The following is a 20,559-nucleotide window of genomic DNA, read 5'->3' on the forward strand; positions in this document are numbered from 1 at the left end:
AATTCAGTTTTAGTTTTGACAATGGAGTTGATAAAATTTACACTTATGGAATGGGTTCACTTTCAGCAAATTCAACAAGTTGGCCAGTTTTAAAAGGAAACTAAAATGACTACTTCATGTCCTAGATAATTCATTGTAATGTGTTTGCTCATTGTATGCATGTTAGCATATAAAGTACAGTATATTTCTTTTCTACAATGACAGGCTTCTTTGGCTGTTACAATCAGTTACTTTTGGTGATAATATATCAGTAGTGTCTGCATTACTATATTTGCAAATCAAATATATTTAATACTTTTTAATTACTATGTGTGCTTCGTTTCAGATTTTATTGTAAATAAAACAGTTTTATAAATTTTAAGGCAAGGTACAGCTAGATTGCCCCATTCCTTCGAGTCTCCTGCTCATGTGAAAACATTAACTTTATAGATTTCCTAAGTAGACAGAGTGTGGTTACCTTTTTAGAACAAAAATATACTACATTACATTATTTCTGATTCAGGACAATATACTGTAGTGTGTGTGTTTAGAAATCCAAGGAATGTCTCCAAAAGATATAGTTATGTTAGGCAAGGACCAAGGAATTGCCCTTAAGGTCTCCCTTCATGTTCTTGTTATTCCCAATATGAAACAACTCATTAGGGTGCCTAATAACAATACTTGTGGCAGTCTCAAAAACGAAGGAGCTACAGCCAATGTCTGACATATTTATCATGCTTACATTTACCATGCCCTGAAACAGCTCATTGTTTCAGCAATTTCTCTAAAGCCAGTGTTCACAATGTTTACAGTAGGTCAAGACTCGAAAGCAACATGAATGAGCAAGTGGCCTGTAGTATATAGTTGGCTATATGACATAATTAAGACAGAGGTAGATCCAGATAAGAAAGTTCTGAAACAAAGTAGTAAATAAAATATATCTACATTTTATTATATCTTTTATTATCTTCGTCCTGGGTATGATGTTAATCTGCACCCATCCCTGCATGTAGGCCCTCCAACCTGCAGGGAAAAACTTGGGGGTTGGTGGCATTATTGGCACTCCAGCCACCATAAAAAAACCTCACACTGTTCCACTCCATCTGAACAAGTGTGGTGCTAAGGTGTCACCAGATGCATGGCTGCACTCGGGTCCTAATCTGGGATCCTGAGTTGGTTGGTTGTGTGGTGGGTGCGGTAATGCGCTGTATCAGCGCGTGCTCCTAACCTCCTCTCTTCCTTATTACCTCAGATACATAGGCAGTTTTGCAAGGCAAGAAAATGATCAGGCAACACAGTGGAAGTTAAACGGGGCAGGCAGAAATATACAACAGAAAGAGATGTGACAAAAAAATCCCAAAGGCAAACAGTTCTTGGTTATCCAAAAGACAATACTGCAAATACCATGCCGGCAAGCACAGACATCCTTTTACAAGAACTATCAAGAATAGTATTACAGCAAATCCATATTTAAATCTTAATCCCTATATTACATGACTACTGTGCCGGTACTGTTGTAAGCAACACAATGATGTGGCAATCAGTGTATGTAGAGAGAAACCTCAGGCAGAGCCACAACACCTGCCCAACAATTTCTATTCTTTTTCAGTGTTGCAAACATTGTTATGAAATTGTCTGACTGAATCATGCATCCATTTGGATGACTGACTAGTAGCCCTTAAGAATGTTACACATGATGAACAGGCAAACACCGTAACTGGCATTAAGAACATTAATTAGAACATTATTACATTTGCGTAGCGTTTTAGGGGATGCCGTACAATGTTCTCCTTCAGGTTTTTTTTAGAACATTTAAATACAGGTTTCAAAAAGTTGAGCTTTTTGTTTACTTTATTCAATTTTAAACCTCTTTGTTGGCTATATGGTGGGACTTTTTTCTGTAATAGATCTTGCTTTCACATTTTCCTCCAGTTTAACAATTACTCATCTGTTTCAAGATTTGCTTCAGAAATGACCCTTACACTTTGGACATTACAGTAATATCTACTGTATTATTGCTTTCCCTTCCAGCATCCACTAAGTAATATTAGCAAGAAGGAATTTCACAATGCCACTATACTACTATCAGTTGAAATCAACAGACAGATGCAAATGTTTCTGTGACATAAACAATTAGGTGGCAAAATATCCCTCAACTAATTTTTAAAATCACTCATTGGACCTTATTCATTCCAACAAAGGTTACAATCAATGGCACAGTCTTGCTTTTTAACTAAATTACTTGTTTAATAGCATAATTTCTTACTTTTTACATATACAAAGAAAATTCCTTTAGAAAACTTGAACCATTACTAAGCATACCTTTCTTAATGCCAGATGCGTCATTCTGGGCTCAGCTTCATCAAGTTATGATGTCTGTTTTTATTTTATTTTTCTTACTAAGCCAAATGCACACTTTAACACCAAATAATATTACACTTGTGACTATATCTAATCCAAAAGTCTAGAAAAAGTTTAATATGATTATAGGTTTACATCGTTGCATATGGTCATTATTATGATGTCCACAGGGTGAAGTGCAATTCTTACTTGCCTGTGGTAATCAACACGTAACATGTCACCACCTTCTCGTGCTTTGATCAGTGAGTATAATAACTACGTTACCTCAAAACTTTAGTTTTCCTCACTTGAAATAACTATCTTGAAATGTTAGTTTTCCTTATCTAATGAATCTGATATTGAACACTGGAAAGTTAGAACACCACGAATTTGTCAGGTTGGAGATAAACCAACACTGAATAAGGAACATTTAAATGCTACACGTTTGGATTCAAATTAACTGACAACCGAGAATGGTTATCAACCTGTGTCCAATGCTCTTGGGAAAAGCTGGATAAGCAGGTAAGAAAATCATAATGTTTAATACTTTGTTCAATTTACTTTCAATGGGGACAACATTGGATCAGTTTCACTTCATGTATTTCCTGGACATACTATGTTCAGGCTGAAGTTTGTTCTGATATGAAGCTCTCACAATAACTCATCCACTGCCAATCATTTGTTGCTAAAAGAAAGCAAACATTCAGGCCATTAAACTAGAACTCTCCATAAGGATTACACCTTTAACAAGACTAATAAATTATTATTCACTGTAATTTATTTTATAAATAGTACTACAAATATATGTTTCCTTGTTGCTATACTGTATTAGAACAGGTAATAAAGCAAGGCAGTGCCAGTCCTGTAAGGGATACAAAGAGAAATCACATAAAAAGAGAATACTGAATGCAATAAAGCCAAAGCTAAAATGTACTGGGGTTCATGTGACCACAAGGAGAAAAGTCACATGCTGAGCAATTATGCCAAACAAATTTATGTAAAAAAAAAAGGTATAAAATAAAAAATGCCATACTATATAAATCAATAGAACACCAGAAAATAATACATTTTTGTTCCTCAATCTAGAATTTTATGTTTGCTTACTAACAGAAAAAGTATTGTATCTACGTGTATACAGAATATTAACAGATATAAGCAAGAAAGATCATGGACAATTAACAGTAACAACAGTACAGTACTGGCTTCTACATGCCAAAGGAATGAATGTTTGGCTAACTAGTATTTCAGAATTCCTGCAACCTTATAATTGGAAATAAATGTCTATAACATGGATTAATCAACAATTTACAAAAAATATGATATACAACATGTAGCAAATAACCCTACAAAATAGATACAAATGTAGTATATGATGTTTTCTGAATACAATGGAATTTGCACAGTTTTTAATACAAATCTCAGTAAAAAAAATGTTGACCAGTACTTTTTATTTATAGATCTCCTCAGAATAAAGAAGCTTAAACACAGGACAAATGTTAGTACATGTTTGCCTTTGGGTCATATGCTTTTCTCTTTTTGTAATTCACCCCCAAAACATTAGTTTTATCTGGCCATTTCAACCTGCCATGAAACAGTACAATTTTTATTTTATCCTCTTTGCACTGATACAGTATGTTCTGGTAACTTAGTAATATACTGCATGTAATCTCTCTGAAAGCTTATTTGTGACCAATGATGCATTTAATGCTTCCAGCAAAGAACCTTTATGTATGGTGACAGCTCAATCTGCATGACACATTTTAAATGTCCAGATGGAGCTACATGAAGAGCTTTAGCTTTCAACCTAATATGAGACTGTAAAAGTGATTCTTAAATTTGTATCCAGAATGTACAGCAGTCAAATACCACTACAACATTCAGTTTTATGTAGATTTGTTAGGTTTTAAAATAAGAAATTATTACTCAAACATTTTTCATCCATCTAAAAAAAAAAAAAACTATTAGAAATACTAAACTTTGAAGTAGACCTATGTTTGCTTACTAATAGAAAAAGTATTGTATCACTGTCTTGCTCCACTAACAGCCTGAGGAGATCGTTCCTGACCCCACACTACGCGACTCTTCAATTCCACCCAGGGGAGTAAATGGTAACATTATTCAAAGTTATTGTCTGTTTTTACATGCATTTTTATTACTCTTTAATTTAATATTGTTTTTTTGTATCAGTATACTGCTGCTGGATTATGTGAATTTCCCCTTGGGATTAATAAAGTATCTATCTATCTATCTATAGTAATACTGTCAATAGCTGACTTGCTATGCTCCGACTTATTTATTTATCTGTAAACCCATAAATACAGTGTGTGTTTATGGTTAGTACTGCTAATTCACAGATCCTGTTTCAAGGGTTCAAAATACTGCAGCTGGCCATTGCATATGTGGGGTTTACATTTTCACATAAAGTCAGAGTGTGTTTTCTTTCAGGTCTCCTATGCATATCTTTCTACTGTATATAAAAGCGGTCGGGATTGTCCTTCCGTCCCGTGAGCGCTACGCAGGCGCGGAGTTTCACACGCCCGTCCATTTTGCAATGCACGATGGGATTTGTAGTTTCGTTTTTCCAGGTAAAAGATGATTTTCTACTCCAGACTCTGCAAGATCTTCTTCTTCTTCTTTCTTACTATAAAAGCGGTCGGGATTGTCCTTCCGTCCCGTGAGGGAAAGCGTAGCGGTATTCTGCTTATCACAGACTTACTACTTGCAGCTTGCTTTACGAAGCGACATGATGTGAGCAGAGTTCTGGTGCTCCCATCATTCCCTTGCTTTTGTGTGCGATGCGCTGGAAAAATAGACAAAATTATGTCTCTGAAAATAATTAATGTTGATGGAGTACAAATGCCTCACCGCGTAGTAATATCAGGGGGGTTCAAAAGGGCGACCTCAATATAGAAAAAAGTTTAAATTTCATCACAAAAATAACAGAAACTACGAGTATTAAAATAATACCGCTCAAATGCAATATAACCAAATTAATGAGTTTGTATAAAATATCAAATTGATCTACATATTGAATTGCCTTAAGAAGTGGTCAACTTACAGTAAAAGTCCGTCGCCTTAAAAAGCGGGTCAGCCTAGTTCCTAATATTACTTGTGTGAGTGTAAGCCAGCCTGTGATACACTGGTGGATGAACTGATTACTGCACAATAGAGATTAGAGGTGTTGCCCTGTTTAATTGCAAAAATGAAAAATAAAAGCTTCCAGTAAGTCTGGCACAAAATTATTTACCCTACTCTCGACCTCTAGTAATTTAAATTTTAAAGCTGTCAACTTTTCAGACATCTACCCTATTGGGACAAATATAATTTGCCTATAGTATGATTCTTTTCCAAATGTGACGGATTCTAGAATTTGGACATAAACCTGCATGTAACACATATTATTTGCATGTGTCTTGCCTGATATTTCTCTACTTATATTTCATTTATGTTTTGTGTTTAAGCTGTACTATTTTTTTAACCTTAAATTTTTAATTATTGTATAACAGGAAGCAGACTCAAACTCAATAAGAAGAAAATAAATGTAGTTTATTTTAGTGATTAAAAACAAGGGAGTTTCAATCTAATCCTGCAATTCTAAAAAATCCACTCCTTGTCTAACCGGTTCTGTTGTCTATCAGTGGGGAAAAAAGAAAGAATCAAAGAGGTTACTTAGTTATAAAAAGAAAACCTATTTAGGATAAATGTTTCAATTGTGTGATATTTTCTGGCCTGTAAACTCTTTTTTTCCCAAATCCAACAACTTGAGAAGAAGAGATGTAGGTTATCTATAAGGGCTATTGTGAACAGGTTTTAATCAGGATATGTTTAATGAACAATATATTAGTATTAGAAACCTGCTTTGCATTTTCCACCAATGCAATTGGAAAAATGAGTTTAAGAATAGTACAGAGTCCTGCAAAGACAATGCCACATTATGCAATAGATAACTACAGTGAGCTGCTCTCTTCGCTGGGCCATGTCAGATTACATGACTGAAATATCACTGGGTATATCACATTTAGTGACACTAGTGGCATCATTTAGAAAAGAAAATTCTTTGAAAATAATCTACATTTAAGAAAGTTTTCTAAATCCTTGTTAATTTGCTAAGTTTGTCCATTGGAATTCTAACACTGGTACAAAAATTACCCAAAAACTGAGAAAGTGGAGTAGCCCGCAATCAGAAACTGTGATATTGACCTATGAAGGTGGAAATTCCAGTTCTTCCCAAGAATGATCAGGATGAGGTAAAGCCTGAAAAAAATCCCATGGCAAATGCCTGTTAGACTTCACTCTATTATAAACCTTGTAAGCTAATACAAATTATTTTATATCCTTAAATATATTGTCACACTAAATATATAACTTGATTAATGTTTTGATTTGTAAAATACCCAGAAGTCAAAAAACAGAATTTATCATGCACTTGAAAAAAAAAAAAAACTACACTGAATTTCTCAGAACCTTTTCTCTCAAAGACTGGCCAGTTGGTGCACACTCAAAATATCAACCTGAATACTATGAGAACAATGGAAATGAGCATAGATTTTAGGAGCCACTCATCACCATCTATACCCCTGGTTGTAAATACTGTATTGTTGTTATGAGAAGGTGGTAATCACTCACAGTCTGAAATGGAATGAATACCTAATACCTCTATGAAAAAAGCTTAATAGAATATGTTTTTTCGCAGGCACCTTACAAAGTTTCATTTCCCAATCAGTGTCGGTATGGTTTTATAGAGCAGTCCGGTATGGTAATGCACCTAATCATTCAAAACATAAACTGCAACACGTCACTTGGAAAGCAGAAAGGATTGCAGACCTGAAGTTGCACTCTGCCGAAGAAATGTATACACCATGGACCAGAAAACATGCTCAAAATATAATCAAGGAGCACACTCACCCAGGGAGGCATTTCTTTCTGTTACTGCCATTACAGAAACATTACTGGTCACTAAAAAGCAAGAACCACTTGTCACATAAACAATTTCTTTCCTACTGCTGTACTCTGCTTAAACACAGTCGTCTCAGATTCCTCTCAGTCTCTCCCAGATCTCCAAACACTCATCCAATCTAAATTATGCTTACTTTATAAAGACTACTCTACACATAACTGGGCATAAGGACAGTTCTGCATTGTCATAAAGGTTTTATATTATGTTTTGTGCAATATATTTACATTCACTTCTAAGGTACTGTATATAATGTTGTCACAGAGTAATATTTTAAACTGTACTGTTAATTTACTTTTGTCATCTTTGAATATAATAAGATGTAATATAAGATGCAAGTTACCTTTATTGTCATTCTACAATACAAAGAAATATCCTTTGGAGTAAGCCTATAGATGCCTTAGATAAAGGTATATAAGACTAGACATGAAACTACAAGAATTACAGTTACTATTAACAGTTAAAATACACAGTAAGAATAAAGTATATACGCATAAACAGATAAACAATAAAACAGTGATAAACAGTGAGCACTATACAGTCAATTTAACGGTCATGATAACACATGGGTCATATATGTGTGTGACTATGTGATGCAGAAGTTCAGTTCAGTCAATGGTGGTTCTGTTATAGGAAGGGGCAGTGATCACTGTACATTTAATAGGCTGATTGCTTTGGGGTAAAAGCTGTTCTTCAGCCTGGTAGTGCGGGCATGCAGTGCTCTGAATATTTAACTGGTAATAATGTATTGTTTTCAAAAGCCAATACCAATTAAATAACAAAAATAAAATAAAATAGAATTGAATACAAAGTCTGTAAGTGTACAATGGATACATGTCATCCCTGATGGATGATCACAGGAATCATGGGAAAGAGGGGTCCTTTCATCGGAGCAACGTTTCAGCCGTGGCATGGCCAAATGGGGAGGCAGCTTGATGGATGAGGTCTCAAGAACTCTTAAAAATATCCAAATCATCTTATGTGATATCATCTACTGTTAAATTATTCTCCGTATTTCTAAAATTTGTATTATTATGCTGTATTAAGGATTTGTTCTGTTCTGTGTATTGTGTTGTATTGACCCCCTTCTTTTGACACCCACTGCATGCTCAACCTACCTGGAAAGGGGTCTCTCTTTGAACTGCCTTTCCCAAGGTTTCTTCCATTTTTCCCTACAAGGTTTTTGGGAGTTTTTCCTTGTCTTCTCAGAGAGTCAAGGCTGGGGGGCTGTCAAGAGGCAGGGCCTGTTAAAGCCCATTGCGGCACTTCCTGTGTGATTTTGGGCTATACAAAAATAAGCTGTATTGTATTGTATGATACATTTTGAACCACATGAGTTGAAAAGAATGTTCACAATGCACAATTGTAAGTGCTACTGCGGTTTTCAATTCTTTTTAAATGTAAATCTAATTGACAGGTCCTGTTCCCAGTCCTGTCTGAGATTATATAGATATTGACTCTTAAAAAAACTTGTGCAGTTTGGAGATACAGTATTTCTTATATATTAATGGAAGCTAGAAACTATAATTTTAAAGTAAACAGTGAGGAAGGATGGACAGGTTTGCCATGACTCTTTTAGTAAAGTATCCAACTTGCACATACTGTAGTATAAGAAATGTTTTCACTTATATTTGAATTCTTTGTACAGTCATTCCTCAAGTATAAGGTCAATATACACATCTCAGAAAAGTCCAAATACTTGAATTATATTCCACATGTTAAATATGGTGTACATTGATGGTGAAATGATGGTGGAATTATCTTGCAAAGGTGTGAACGTCAGTAACACCTAAGCCTTCATGTTTTTCCTACACAAGTATATGTTCTAAATTAATGCTTATGTACTAGAACTCTTCTAGCAGCTGATGGTAATTAATGGTAACTGATGCACAAAGCTGCAGTGGGCTGGCTCCCTGCCCGGGGTTTGTTCCTGCCTCGCGCCCTGTGTTGGCTGGGATTGACTCCAGCAGACCCCGGTGAACCTGTGTTAGGATATAGTGGGTTGGATAATGACTGACTGACTGATGCACAAAAAAAGGCATATAGGGAATATTTTTTGTTTGTGGTAATCCAAGGGGGAGACAAATGATTTTGTGTCCAAATACCTGTGTTTTGTCACAGTATGTAAATTCACTGTTGTGAGAGATGCGGACAGGCACCTGCTTCACTGCATTACATGTTTTGGGAATGTGCCTTGCTAAAATCTTATTGGAATAAAGTCTTTGCTTATTTGTAGGCTAGTCTTTGATTTTACAATACCTCCTAATACTCTTTTTGGGGTAACACACAATGGGATATTATTCTTTAAATAATATTGTATTGTGGCAGCTCACACTATATTGCTAGCATACAATCTCACCTTGTTACATTATTTACCATAACAAAATAGGAAAAAATTACCCCTTTTATATAAAATTATGAATTCATTCACTTTAAGAGGAACAGTTCAAAGCTGCTTTAGAATCTGTCACTCATTTATCATTGTTGTCCTCATTTAACCCCATAGAACAGCTGCTAATCTTTTGGACATTTCAGTGTCTTTGTGAGATTACTTCATATTAAGTCTTTTTCCTTTCTCTTACCTAACTGGGTAGGGGTGACCACATCTTATTTAACTTGTACACCATGTAGAACTTAATCTCTTAATGACCAACTGTAAAATTTATCTGTTGTAATGAAATCCTTAAATTCAATAAAAAAAAAAAAGAATGCATGAATGGTACCAAAGGCATGCAAATTACTCTTGAAGAGTACATCCTAAACATGCTCTAGGTTTTGCCCTGGAATGCAAGCCCATCTTAGGTAAAATTAATACACGAATGAAGCCACCGCATGCCTGTTTGGTCTAGCTCATTCCGCTTCTTTGTAGATAATAAATGAAAGATGTGTTTATATTTAACCATAAAACACACACAGGAGGAACATCTTATGACCTCCTCCATTCAGCATTATCCAAATTAAGAGGGTGCTTCTGTTTCTTTTCAAGGTGACTATCATGTCAGAAACACTTACGCAGCTTGCTAAACACGAAATTCCATTTTTCAAGGCCACATTAGAATGCAAATTCATAGAAATATTTTTATGCAAGTGAATGCACCAATGTATTTAATGACCACTAAAATCTGTTATTCTCTACATAATCTAGATCCTCATAAGAAATGAGAAAATTGTAAGTAGTGAGAAGTTTTTGCCATCCTAACTTGCCAGATGCAATTTGTATAGATACTGTAAGGATTGCTCCTTTTAAGGCAGATCCTCTGATTCCGAGACTACTTGAGTTTTTCTCCTATTTCTTTTACTGATGTTACGTGTCAAATTTCAAACTATTTTGGTTAATTACTTTACCTGTTACGTTTTACGTTGTGAGAGTGACAGAAACTGGAAGACAACAATATTGTTTTGTTTCTGTTGCTACAGTTGCTTTGTAAGGAAAATGTGTTTAAAAGCAAGCAAAAAGTTGCAAAAATGACATCAATTTAAAATAGCAAAATTTTGTACTTCGTGCATTTCTACTGTATGTTTAATGAAAGTTAAATGAATGTGCTGCCTAAAAGTCTCTTGGGCAATAAATACAGTATAAATCACTTAGCCATGATTGTGTTTATGAAGAAAACAGACTTCAGAGAGCTTTGAACTAACTGGGAGACACCCTATGGATTATACATCATTAACTAGTCTAGCCCTGAATGGCATAACATGAAGAGGTTGCTGCAAACATCAGGAGACCAACACATGCCATAATTCAAAAATAGTTGAAGAAATCTGTTTATTTAGATTCTGGGGAGTTGTGCCCTTCCAGCATCAAGCTAGATTCACTGCTAACACTGATTAGTTTCCAATTTTTTCTTTTAAGTGTTAGAGGGATGACTGGATAAAATAGAATATATTATGAATTTGCCCCTCCATTCCCAAGTTATACTGTAACTGAGGCATTTCTGACTTTGCCTGTCTTGGCTACAGTACCAGTTTCTTTACTTTGGCAGAAAGCTTAGAAAATAAATAAGGCATAACTTATATCAGATCCCTGTGACTCATGCAATGATGTGCATAAGCAAATACAACTCCCTTGCTTTTGAACTTTCTGATTAGGCAAACTCTGACAACTGAGCCGCAATGGTCACCTGTGCTCTGCCCCAGACCTTAACTGACAATACTGTTCTTGTCAATACTAATATACTTTAAATTTTGTTATTACTGTGTTAAGCTGTTTTTTTATACTGGTGAGAAAGCTGTTTTATGTATATAAGCAATTACTTAATATATAAGTATTACATGTTTCACTAAGGTCAATTGCCAGTTAAGAATACAAATATAAACATAAATCAATTAATGAAATAAAAAAAATCCACAATGGATTAAGTGAAGTTCTATATTAAAAAAGATTAATGCTAAATGTATTTATGCTGATTATCTGCTATGTTTTCAAAGCTTTTTGAAATAATAAACTAAATGTATATTCTACCCCTGTTAAGCCAATGCCTTTATTTAAAGTGACTTGTAAGCCACAACCGCAAGATGTAATTTGTTTCATACTTCTAGAATACGAAAGGTCAGCTAAATGTCTTGTTTATGGCTACACTGTGAATAAGTTATGGGGATTGAATTGTTCATCTTAGGATTTACAGTCTAATGCTTTAGCCACATGGGCATCAAGACTTTAGGGAAAGAAAAAAAAATATATTGGTGATATAAAGTATTTTATGTTAAAATCAACTCACATACTGTATCTAATAGCAGGAAGAAATAATAGGCTGAATAATGTTCACTTTTAAAAATGTTTTAAAAATTGTTTGTAGGAAAATTATATTACATTTTAAAGACACCTACGAAAATAAAAAAAGCACCAGCCTTCCACCTTTGAAGATACCTTTAGACTGTCTTACCACTGATGCTGAGTAATAATGTTGCTTTTGTTATTTACAAATTATGACCATAAAATAAAAAGATGCTTCCAATAAACATGGGTCAAACTGTGTCAACAAAGTATTATGATGACTCCAAAAAGGGGTTGCCAGTTTATTAATATCAGTGTATGAGAAGGCATGCAAGTAAGAATTTCATTGTACTATGTACAGGACAATATATTTGATGCACAATTAAAAATAGCTTTCCTTTAAGAGAACCCAGGGAAACTGTCTCCTTATTTGTCGCTTATCAGATCTGTTCATATTTATGCTACATACTCCAAGGCAAAGTTGCTGAATTAAACCCTAATCAAAATTCATAATATCCATGATTTTCACTTCAGTTTAATTTAATATATAATTCAGAAGTTTCACGGCTGCAGCATGCTATTAATTAAGTTTCTTTAAAAGTTTGTTGGGGGAGTCCTGATATAATTATCACCAGTGGAAATAGTATACAACTTCCATAAACTGCTTTTTGGCATACTTTTGCTCTAGAATAACCCATTTGAAATTAATTTCACAAATATCACTATAACAATTAGTGCCTTTGTTTTTGGTTGGTTTGTATCTGATTATATACATGATCAAAAAAATCTTTTTTTTTTTTAATTGTTTGCATTCGCTATTTCATAATGACATTAACAACCGTGCTAATACACACTCAATATCACCTATCCAAAAATTACTTCACCTTAGTCCTTAGTAGGAAGGAAAAAACTGTTATGAAATTCGATTTTTGGCTATGATTTCAACCAAAACACAGATTATACATAGCAAGATTACAGAGAAGACAATGTATATTAGGTAGAAAACAGGTATTATATTTAAAAATAGTCATGCACAACACTTCATGTAAGAGACTGCATTCAATAAATGGTTCTACCATCTGTAATTCGGAACACATACTACTGTCTAGATATCCTGAATATCTCTTTCTCTCTCTGTGTTACACTCCTATTAACCTGATTTGCCTCCCTTTAATAACAGCTTTATACAGCTGTCCAATATAAAAAGTACAAGAAAATTGAAAATGAATAATTACCTTTTAAATAATACAATTTTTTTTAATAAAACAGAGATATGCTAGATGATTGTTTCCACAAATATGGCCACATGAAGGCTGACTGTCTAATTACAGTTGTTGTTGTTAAAATACATTCACAATAAAACAAAGTCTCAAATTGTTGTACAAACATTCTGCACAAACACGTACAGTACATGGAGAACACAGAGCCACAAAGAGGATGCTTTTTACTAAGCTACTACCACGATCCATTACAAACAAAAGATTACAAACAAAAGATAAGTAACCCAATAGTAGGAGAGCATCTGATGACTGTTACATATTTATGCAGTAAAATCAGATAAAAACAGTTACAAAGAAAACAAACAATATACATTTAGCAATGCTATTTAGATAGATAGACAGATAGATAGATAGATAGATAGATAGATAGATAGATAGATATAGATAGATAGATAGTTTATTAATCCCAAGGGGAAATTCACATAATCCAGCAGCAGTATACTGATACAAAGAAACAATTTACAGTATGCAAAAAATTGGCCAAAAGTAATAATGTGCATTAATCAATATAATTACACCATAAAAACTGTAAAGTGCTAATGACATTGCAAAAATATTTACTCACATTAAAATCCAAATGTTTGCGAGCCTTTAGAGTGCTGTCCCTTCAAATCTAAGAGTTACATGAGTGGACTTTCTGAACCATCCTTTCATCTCTCCTTTAAGAAAGCATTCCTTTAGGCCACATACTAATGAGCTTTTATGTTTTCCACTGAGCGTCAAGGGTCTGCTATCAGAAGCTATTTCTTTGAAGCAGTTTCATGTATTCCCATTTTCTGTATAGTGTTGTATCCTTATTTATTTATTTATTTTTGTGCAACAAAAATAACTGTCTGATTCCATTTGTATGAGGGAACAAAAGCCTTTCGGTGATTTGTAAGGTGATGCAAAGGTTAGCAAAAGATACACTTGAGTACAATAGTCAATTTAACTTAGCGTCATTTTTTTTTTTTTAAACACACATTTTAAATAATATAGTCATGTTGGTTGAATAGCAAATATGCCTGTAATGTACATTAAGTAGTACACGTCTGTCCCTCTATCTTTTTTTTTTTTTAAAAAAACTTGCTTAACCCAGTTTCAGGGTCGTTGGAAGATGGAATCTTCTTGGTGCAAAGCAGGAACAAACCTTGGACAGTGTGCTACCATATCTCAGGGCATACTCACATACATTCACATACAACCATACTCATTCACAGTATGGATTCAACAGTGCTCCTACCCAATACTTTTTATATTGATGCTTAAAAGTAAATACCTACCAAATATACTAACATTTGAAAAATCTAAGTGTAAATGTACATTTCATTAAATTAGCATAACTGGTCTTAGCTCATTGTTCTTTTCATTGCTATTTTGTTTAATCATCACTATTTGGAACTTGAAGAAACTAATTAAAAATTACATTTTCACATTTGAGAATATACACAGTATTTCTTTGTACTAATTGTCTTATGGTTGTTATTCTTTACTGTATGCTATTTTGACAATATTACATTAATATTGTGACTATCTATTGGAACATGCAAGTTTAAAATAGAATGAATACATGCATTATACCTGTAAAGGCAGAAACCAACCCTTTACAGGATTCTACTTATACACAAAATCAAACACTTTGATCCCAGGCTAGTTCAGTTACGTTAATCAACCTAAAACAACTTTCTTTCAGATGTGGGAGGGAAAGCAAAGTGCCCAGAGAAATAATTACTCAGACTCGGGACAACTGAGCAGACCCCAAAGAAAGAGTGTCTACATTTGGATTAGAATCAAGGACCTTAGAATTCTTATCTTAATAACATTAAATTAAATATGTCCATGTTGTAGAAAATGTCATAGTAATTAATTTGCTTGGCTGTTGTAGGCAGAGATTGAAACTTGCTTCAGAGAATTATTACTAAGTAGTCCAGTCTTCTGCTTTCCAAACCAGCATTATCCAGATTATTGATGTGGATAACCTGGAGCCCATCCCAGGCAGCATCGAATATAAGGCAGGAACAATCCCTGTCAAATATACACACACACATAAAGCCACTAGGGCCAATGTATCATCACCAGTCCACCTAACCTGCAAGCCCTTTGGACTGTGGGTGGAAACTGGAGCACCTGGAGGAAACAAATGTGAACACAGTGAGAACACTAAACTCTATGCAAACCCTGACATCCCTGTTGCGAGGCATTAGAGTTACCACCACACCACTGTGCTATCCATTACTAAAGAGTATAATTAATAATTTGGTATAATGTACACAAGTGCAAAATCTCCTCTCAATCTTATTTTTCTTTCATCAGATCTTGTATATTAACATGATGAAACTGCAAATAAAATGTACTAATAATTCTACGTTACACTTTTGATATTTTAAAAGTCAGATCTCACAAGGCTTCATTTTTGTTTGTTATACACTTGTTCTTACAATGCCACAATTTAAGAATTATTCACTAAGTAGTGGATGGTCTGTCAGCAGATATTATTATTGAAATTTTGTCATTCTGCCATAATTAAAAGCTTTTCAGATTATTAAGGAAGGTGCTGGTGGCAGTTTCTCAGTCTACCTTAGAAAAATATAAATTGGCTATTAAAACACCTTTAAAGGAATGTTCCAGAAAGCTCAGGAATATTTCTTCAGTTCCAACACTCAAAAAGCTTTCAAAATATACTTTTAGGTAAAATTTTTATGTCATCTTGGAAAAAATAATGAAACAGTTGATTAATGATCAGAAAACTATATAACCAATTCAACAAAAATGTTCTTCTTTCTTCACTGATAGGAAGGTAATTTTGCTAATGTAATAACAGAGCTATATACATTGTGTTTCCTACAATACAATTTGAAATGGGAAGCATAATAGAAAAGGTAAGGGAGGATTTTAAAAAATACTTTACTTCACTTTAACTGAGAGGATTAACAATATTCCTAACTGCTCTTTCATAATCACAGAAGAATATGTTTGAACTCTGTCATGTTAAGCAGTGGTCAGCAAAGAAAAATTGAACAATTTCCCATAATCCCCTATTACAGCTGTATAATTATTACGGTCAGGGCTGGATCTATGTCACATCATAGATGAGAGCCCAGTTGTAAAGTATGCAAAGCACTTGGACCGTGGAAAACATCTACTTTTGTGGGCTGCCAGACACACCAGAGGAGAGGGGGGAGTTTGGTGGGTGTGCTTCAGATTGGATACTCAAAGATTGCCGAAAGATTCCTTACTACAGGAAACGGCTCCAGAAGCAGAATTTAATAATGGTATAAATATAACTAAAAATAATTCAAAGTTGACTTAAAATTGCCAGGAATCACAAACTCTACATTGGCAATAAAGCCTACAAGGGAAATTGCCTTATATTATAAAACCTGAATATATATCTGAAGACAAGAAATACTACAAGTTACTGGTTACTTTATGTATTACGTAATCTGAATTTGTTGGTTTCTTCTGTACTGTTTTTATTCTACATGTACAAACAACACAGAATGTGTGTAATGCTAATGGTTGATTAGTATTGAAAACACAGTGGCCAAATGCAGGTAACCAATAGCCCTTCCTTTTTGAACAATTAAAGAGTTTGACTTGACAAAAAATGTAATACAGTGTAATCAGTACAGTTCAGATGTTACACATACAGAGTACAATGAATTTCTAATTTTCATGCTTAACCAACACAAAACACTTTCTGATATGCGATTCTCACTCCATAGGTTATGCAAAATATAACAATACAGAATACTACAGACTTAAAGTAGTAATAATAATATAATGTATTTATATAGTGTTTTCCTTATGCAATCAGGGCCAAGTTGACACCCTTGGTTCTGCAGCTCACGTCCTAGCAGGGATGCTAGAGTGACAAGTAATAGAATGGTCCCTGGATGTACAGTCATTTTCCGGGGGATAAATGTGTGTTGGAAGAATAATTTGGGAGTATATATACAAGAATATTTTTTCTCCAGGCCAGTAGATGACAACTGGAAGTACAACTCTACACGTTACTGACATCTGTTATTTAGGCCTCTGAAATATTCTTTGTCTCTTTTACAGTAGATTGTGGTCCAAGACTGCAGCGACACATGCAGGGTCAACTGAAAGCTCTGGATGAATGTTCCCAGGAGGAATTCCTGGTCCCAGGGAATGGCTTGGGTGGCGACTCTGAAGTAGTTCCTAGAGGAAACTTAAAACCTCCTTTAGTCCTTGAGCACATAAGCAGGAAATGGGAAGATGGTTAGTGGTAAGGTCTCAACTGGCCGGAGGATAGATCACAGAAATGTAAAAGAGCAAGCAGGAGGAAATATAGAGGTGTCAAGATTTTGAGAAAGTGCCACAGGCACCCAACATATCAGAGTGTTTAGTTAGGTCCAGTCTGGCTTTGGTTTTAGTTTTGGTAAATTTTTGTAACTGTCTCCAGCAACCTCTGCCCATTATGCCTATTTTTGTTAAAATAAACTATTTACTTTTATATACTCCAGTATCCTTAACTTTATTTGGAGCTGGGGTCAGCCTAAAAGTGTTTTCTTCTGGTCACATATTACAACCAAACACCCAAAAATAATTTAATCTATATATACAAGCAGTGGTAAAGCCAATCTATCAGAATCTAAAGCCGTTTTCCCACCTTTGATGGAGCACCAGAGATACCCAGTATGCATACTAATTTGTATTACATAAAAATACCTCACAATATGAACACATATCAATCCTGAAGTATAAGGACTAGTTGGGCCTTACATAGGCCTAACAAAATCTCTATTAAAGCACAATTTTCTTTATTAATGAGAAACCAAGTATATCTACCAGACAGCTAATGTTTTTCCTCTGCAGTGGAAACTCCTAAGCTTGCAAAACACACATTTAGTCAGAAAGCTGTCTGATCACTTCAGAAGTCAACAAAAAGTATGTATTAAACTATATGGATAACCACATGTTCTGGCTTAATTTTAGAAGCAAGAAAGCTGTTAATTTGAATATTTAAAATTAAAATGAATGTACATGTATATCTTTTTTTGAAAGCATGATGGATAAACTTCCAACTTCCAATGAAACATACCTGTCTGACTAAGCTGAGATGTGCTTCTACTTCGCCGTGATGGCAGGCCGACAATTGCCACCACTCGGGCACTCAGGCTGGAACGGCGTTTCTTTCCTCCTGTTCCCACGGTTCCAATTGCGGTGTCTGACTGACTTCCATCGTTCCTCTCCAAGTTGTACATCTCTCCACTCACACTGGTGCTCTTCAGCATGTTTCTCCCTGATGTCCTCATCTGTCTGCTGTACATTTTAGAAGTAAACGCACTGTTTGTATCAAAATAAACAGGAAATAAAAAACAATAAAAGACAAGACATAATTTTATATATTTGAGGAATCAAAGCCTGGATCGCTGCCAGCCCAGTCAAGAATGCCATGCCATGGCTAATCATTACCACCAAGTAGGCAGACCTCAGTGAGAGATACCATATCCAGGAACAGAAGTTTTTAAATCAAATACAGGCACAAAGTAAATCACTTTGTTGGTGGGGACAATTGCAATTCACTGAAGATTTAATAAATACGACCACTGGTAGGGTCAGGCTTTGCTTTCCATTTGGCCTGCTCTAGAAAACATAAAAGAGTAGCTTAGACACTTAACAAAACAAACAAAAATATAACTATCAATTGCCTAGTGACATATTGTTGCCCAGCATGCCTTTAATGAGAGTATACAGTAATACATTGGTTATTTTTGATCCCCAAGGCACAGTTGTCAGATTACTTAAATATAATAATATATACAGAATCAAGTCATATTTTGCTGCTTAACAAAGAAATTAAATCAAAATGAACACAACCTTACAATACAGGGTCTTTCTCCAGATGCAGTAAATTATCAATCACCACTGTATTAGCAGTAACACTAAATATGGTTACTCCCTTAAAGGCTGTCCAAAAGCAAAGGATTCATTCAGTGTGGAAGATTTTATTTTCACAATACCAAATTCAATTGTTTAGAGTCAGAAGGTTTTGAACTAACAAGCACACATGACAAAAATTAAATCAAATAATATATGTATAAATTAGTGTCTGCCTCCTTATGGTGTTACTATTATTATTTTCAGTGTTATTTAAACATTCAATGTGCACTTAAAAGTATTCACAAATTTTGGAAGCATATCTTGACACTCTAGTGTGGTGCTAGATGTCTCATACTATAATACTAACCACAACTAGCCATGCCTGTTGATAAAGCAATGTGCTCTAGACTAATTCATTTCTTTTTTATCATTCATGTCTCTCACAAAATTTCTTAATATGAAAGGGAAGTGGAAGTACATCAACGGACCTACAAATTTCATGATTCAACATATAAAAAAAAATGCTATATCTAAAAAAGACCATTTCTTAAATTATTAGAGTAGACCTTTGAAATCTGCAAATTAGTAAATGTGCAAATGATTATTATTCTGAATTTAGTAATAACATTTACCTAATACATTACAACTGGTTACATAAACACATACATACAAGTATTACATATATGGTCTTAAATTTTACATTCTTTATCAGTTTCAGCAATGTTTAATTTGTGTAAGGGTCTACTTTATGTAAAGATATTACTGTTATTTTTGAGAGAAAACGCAGAAGCATATAACTTTGAAACTTATAATAACATATTCACTTATAATAAAGTATCTCATATACCGATTTGTGACATTTTAAAATATGGCTAGCTTTCGGTAGAACAGCTTTTCAGAGTTAAATATTGCTTGAGCGCAGTTGCGTGTACTGTCTTGATATATGACTGCAACATGTGGTATAAATTATGCTCAGATTTATATACAATGCCATAAATATTGTGATTGCTTAAGTTTCACCATGATTAATTCTTCCATTAACAATAAGAATGATCAAAACTTTTAAGCATATTATTTCTCCTCATCTAAATTATTTTAACACATTTAAATTGAGACTTTAAAATTAAAATTCAAAAAATCTGTACAGTATATGTTTATTATGACTTATCATGACATTAGTTTTAGCAGTAGAGAAAATTTACTGTAAGTTTAACTAAACTGTATAACCATGTAATCTTCTCTTATTCAACTTAAACTATCCATTCATCCATTATCCAACCCGCTCTATCCAAACTACAGGGTCACGGGGGTCCGCTGGAGCCAATCCCAGCCAACACAGGGCGCAAGGCAGGAAACAAACCCTGGGTAGGGCACCAATCCACTGCAGGGCGCACACACTAGGGACAATTTAGAATCGCCAATGCAATTAACCTGCATGTCTTTGGACTGTGGGAGGAAAAACG

The 20,559-nt window shown here is 34.5% G+C and overlaps 1 protein-coding gene across 1 annotated transcript in view; it reads right to left on the bottom strand.

Annotated features, from left to right (window-relative positions):
* rims1b (regulating synaptic membrane exocytosis 1b) overlaps positions 1-20,559 on the bottom strand; it is a 248,608-nt gene that overhangs the window by 18,698 nt on the left and 209,351 nt on the right. The window contains exon 21 of the mRNA XM_039739003.1: positions 18,315-18,628. Coding sequence (XP_039594937.1) covers positions 18,315-18,628 — 314 coding nt within the window. The remainder of the gene's footprint in view (positions 1-18,314; positions 18,629-20,559) is intronic.

This window comes from Polypterus senegalus, chromosome 16 (assembly GCF_016835505.1).
Source record: "Polypterus senegalus isolate Bchr_013 chromosome 16, ASM1683550v1, whole genome shotgun sequence".
NCBI classification, from domain to species: Eukaryota; Metazoa; Chordata; class Cladistia; order Polypteriformes; family Polypteridae; genus Polypterus; species Polypterus senegalus.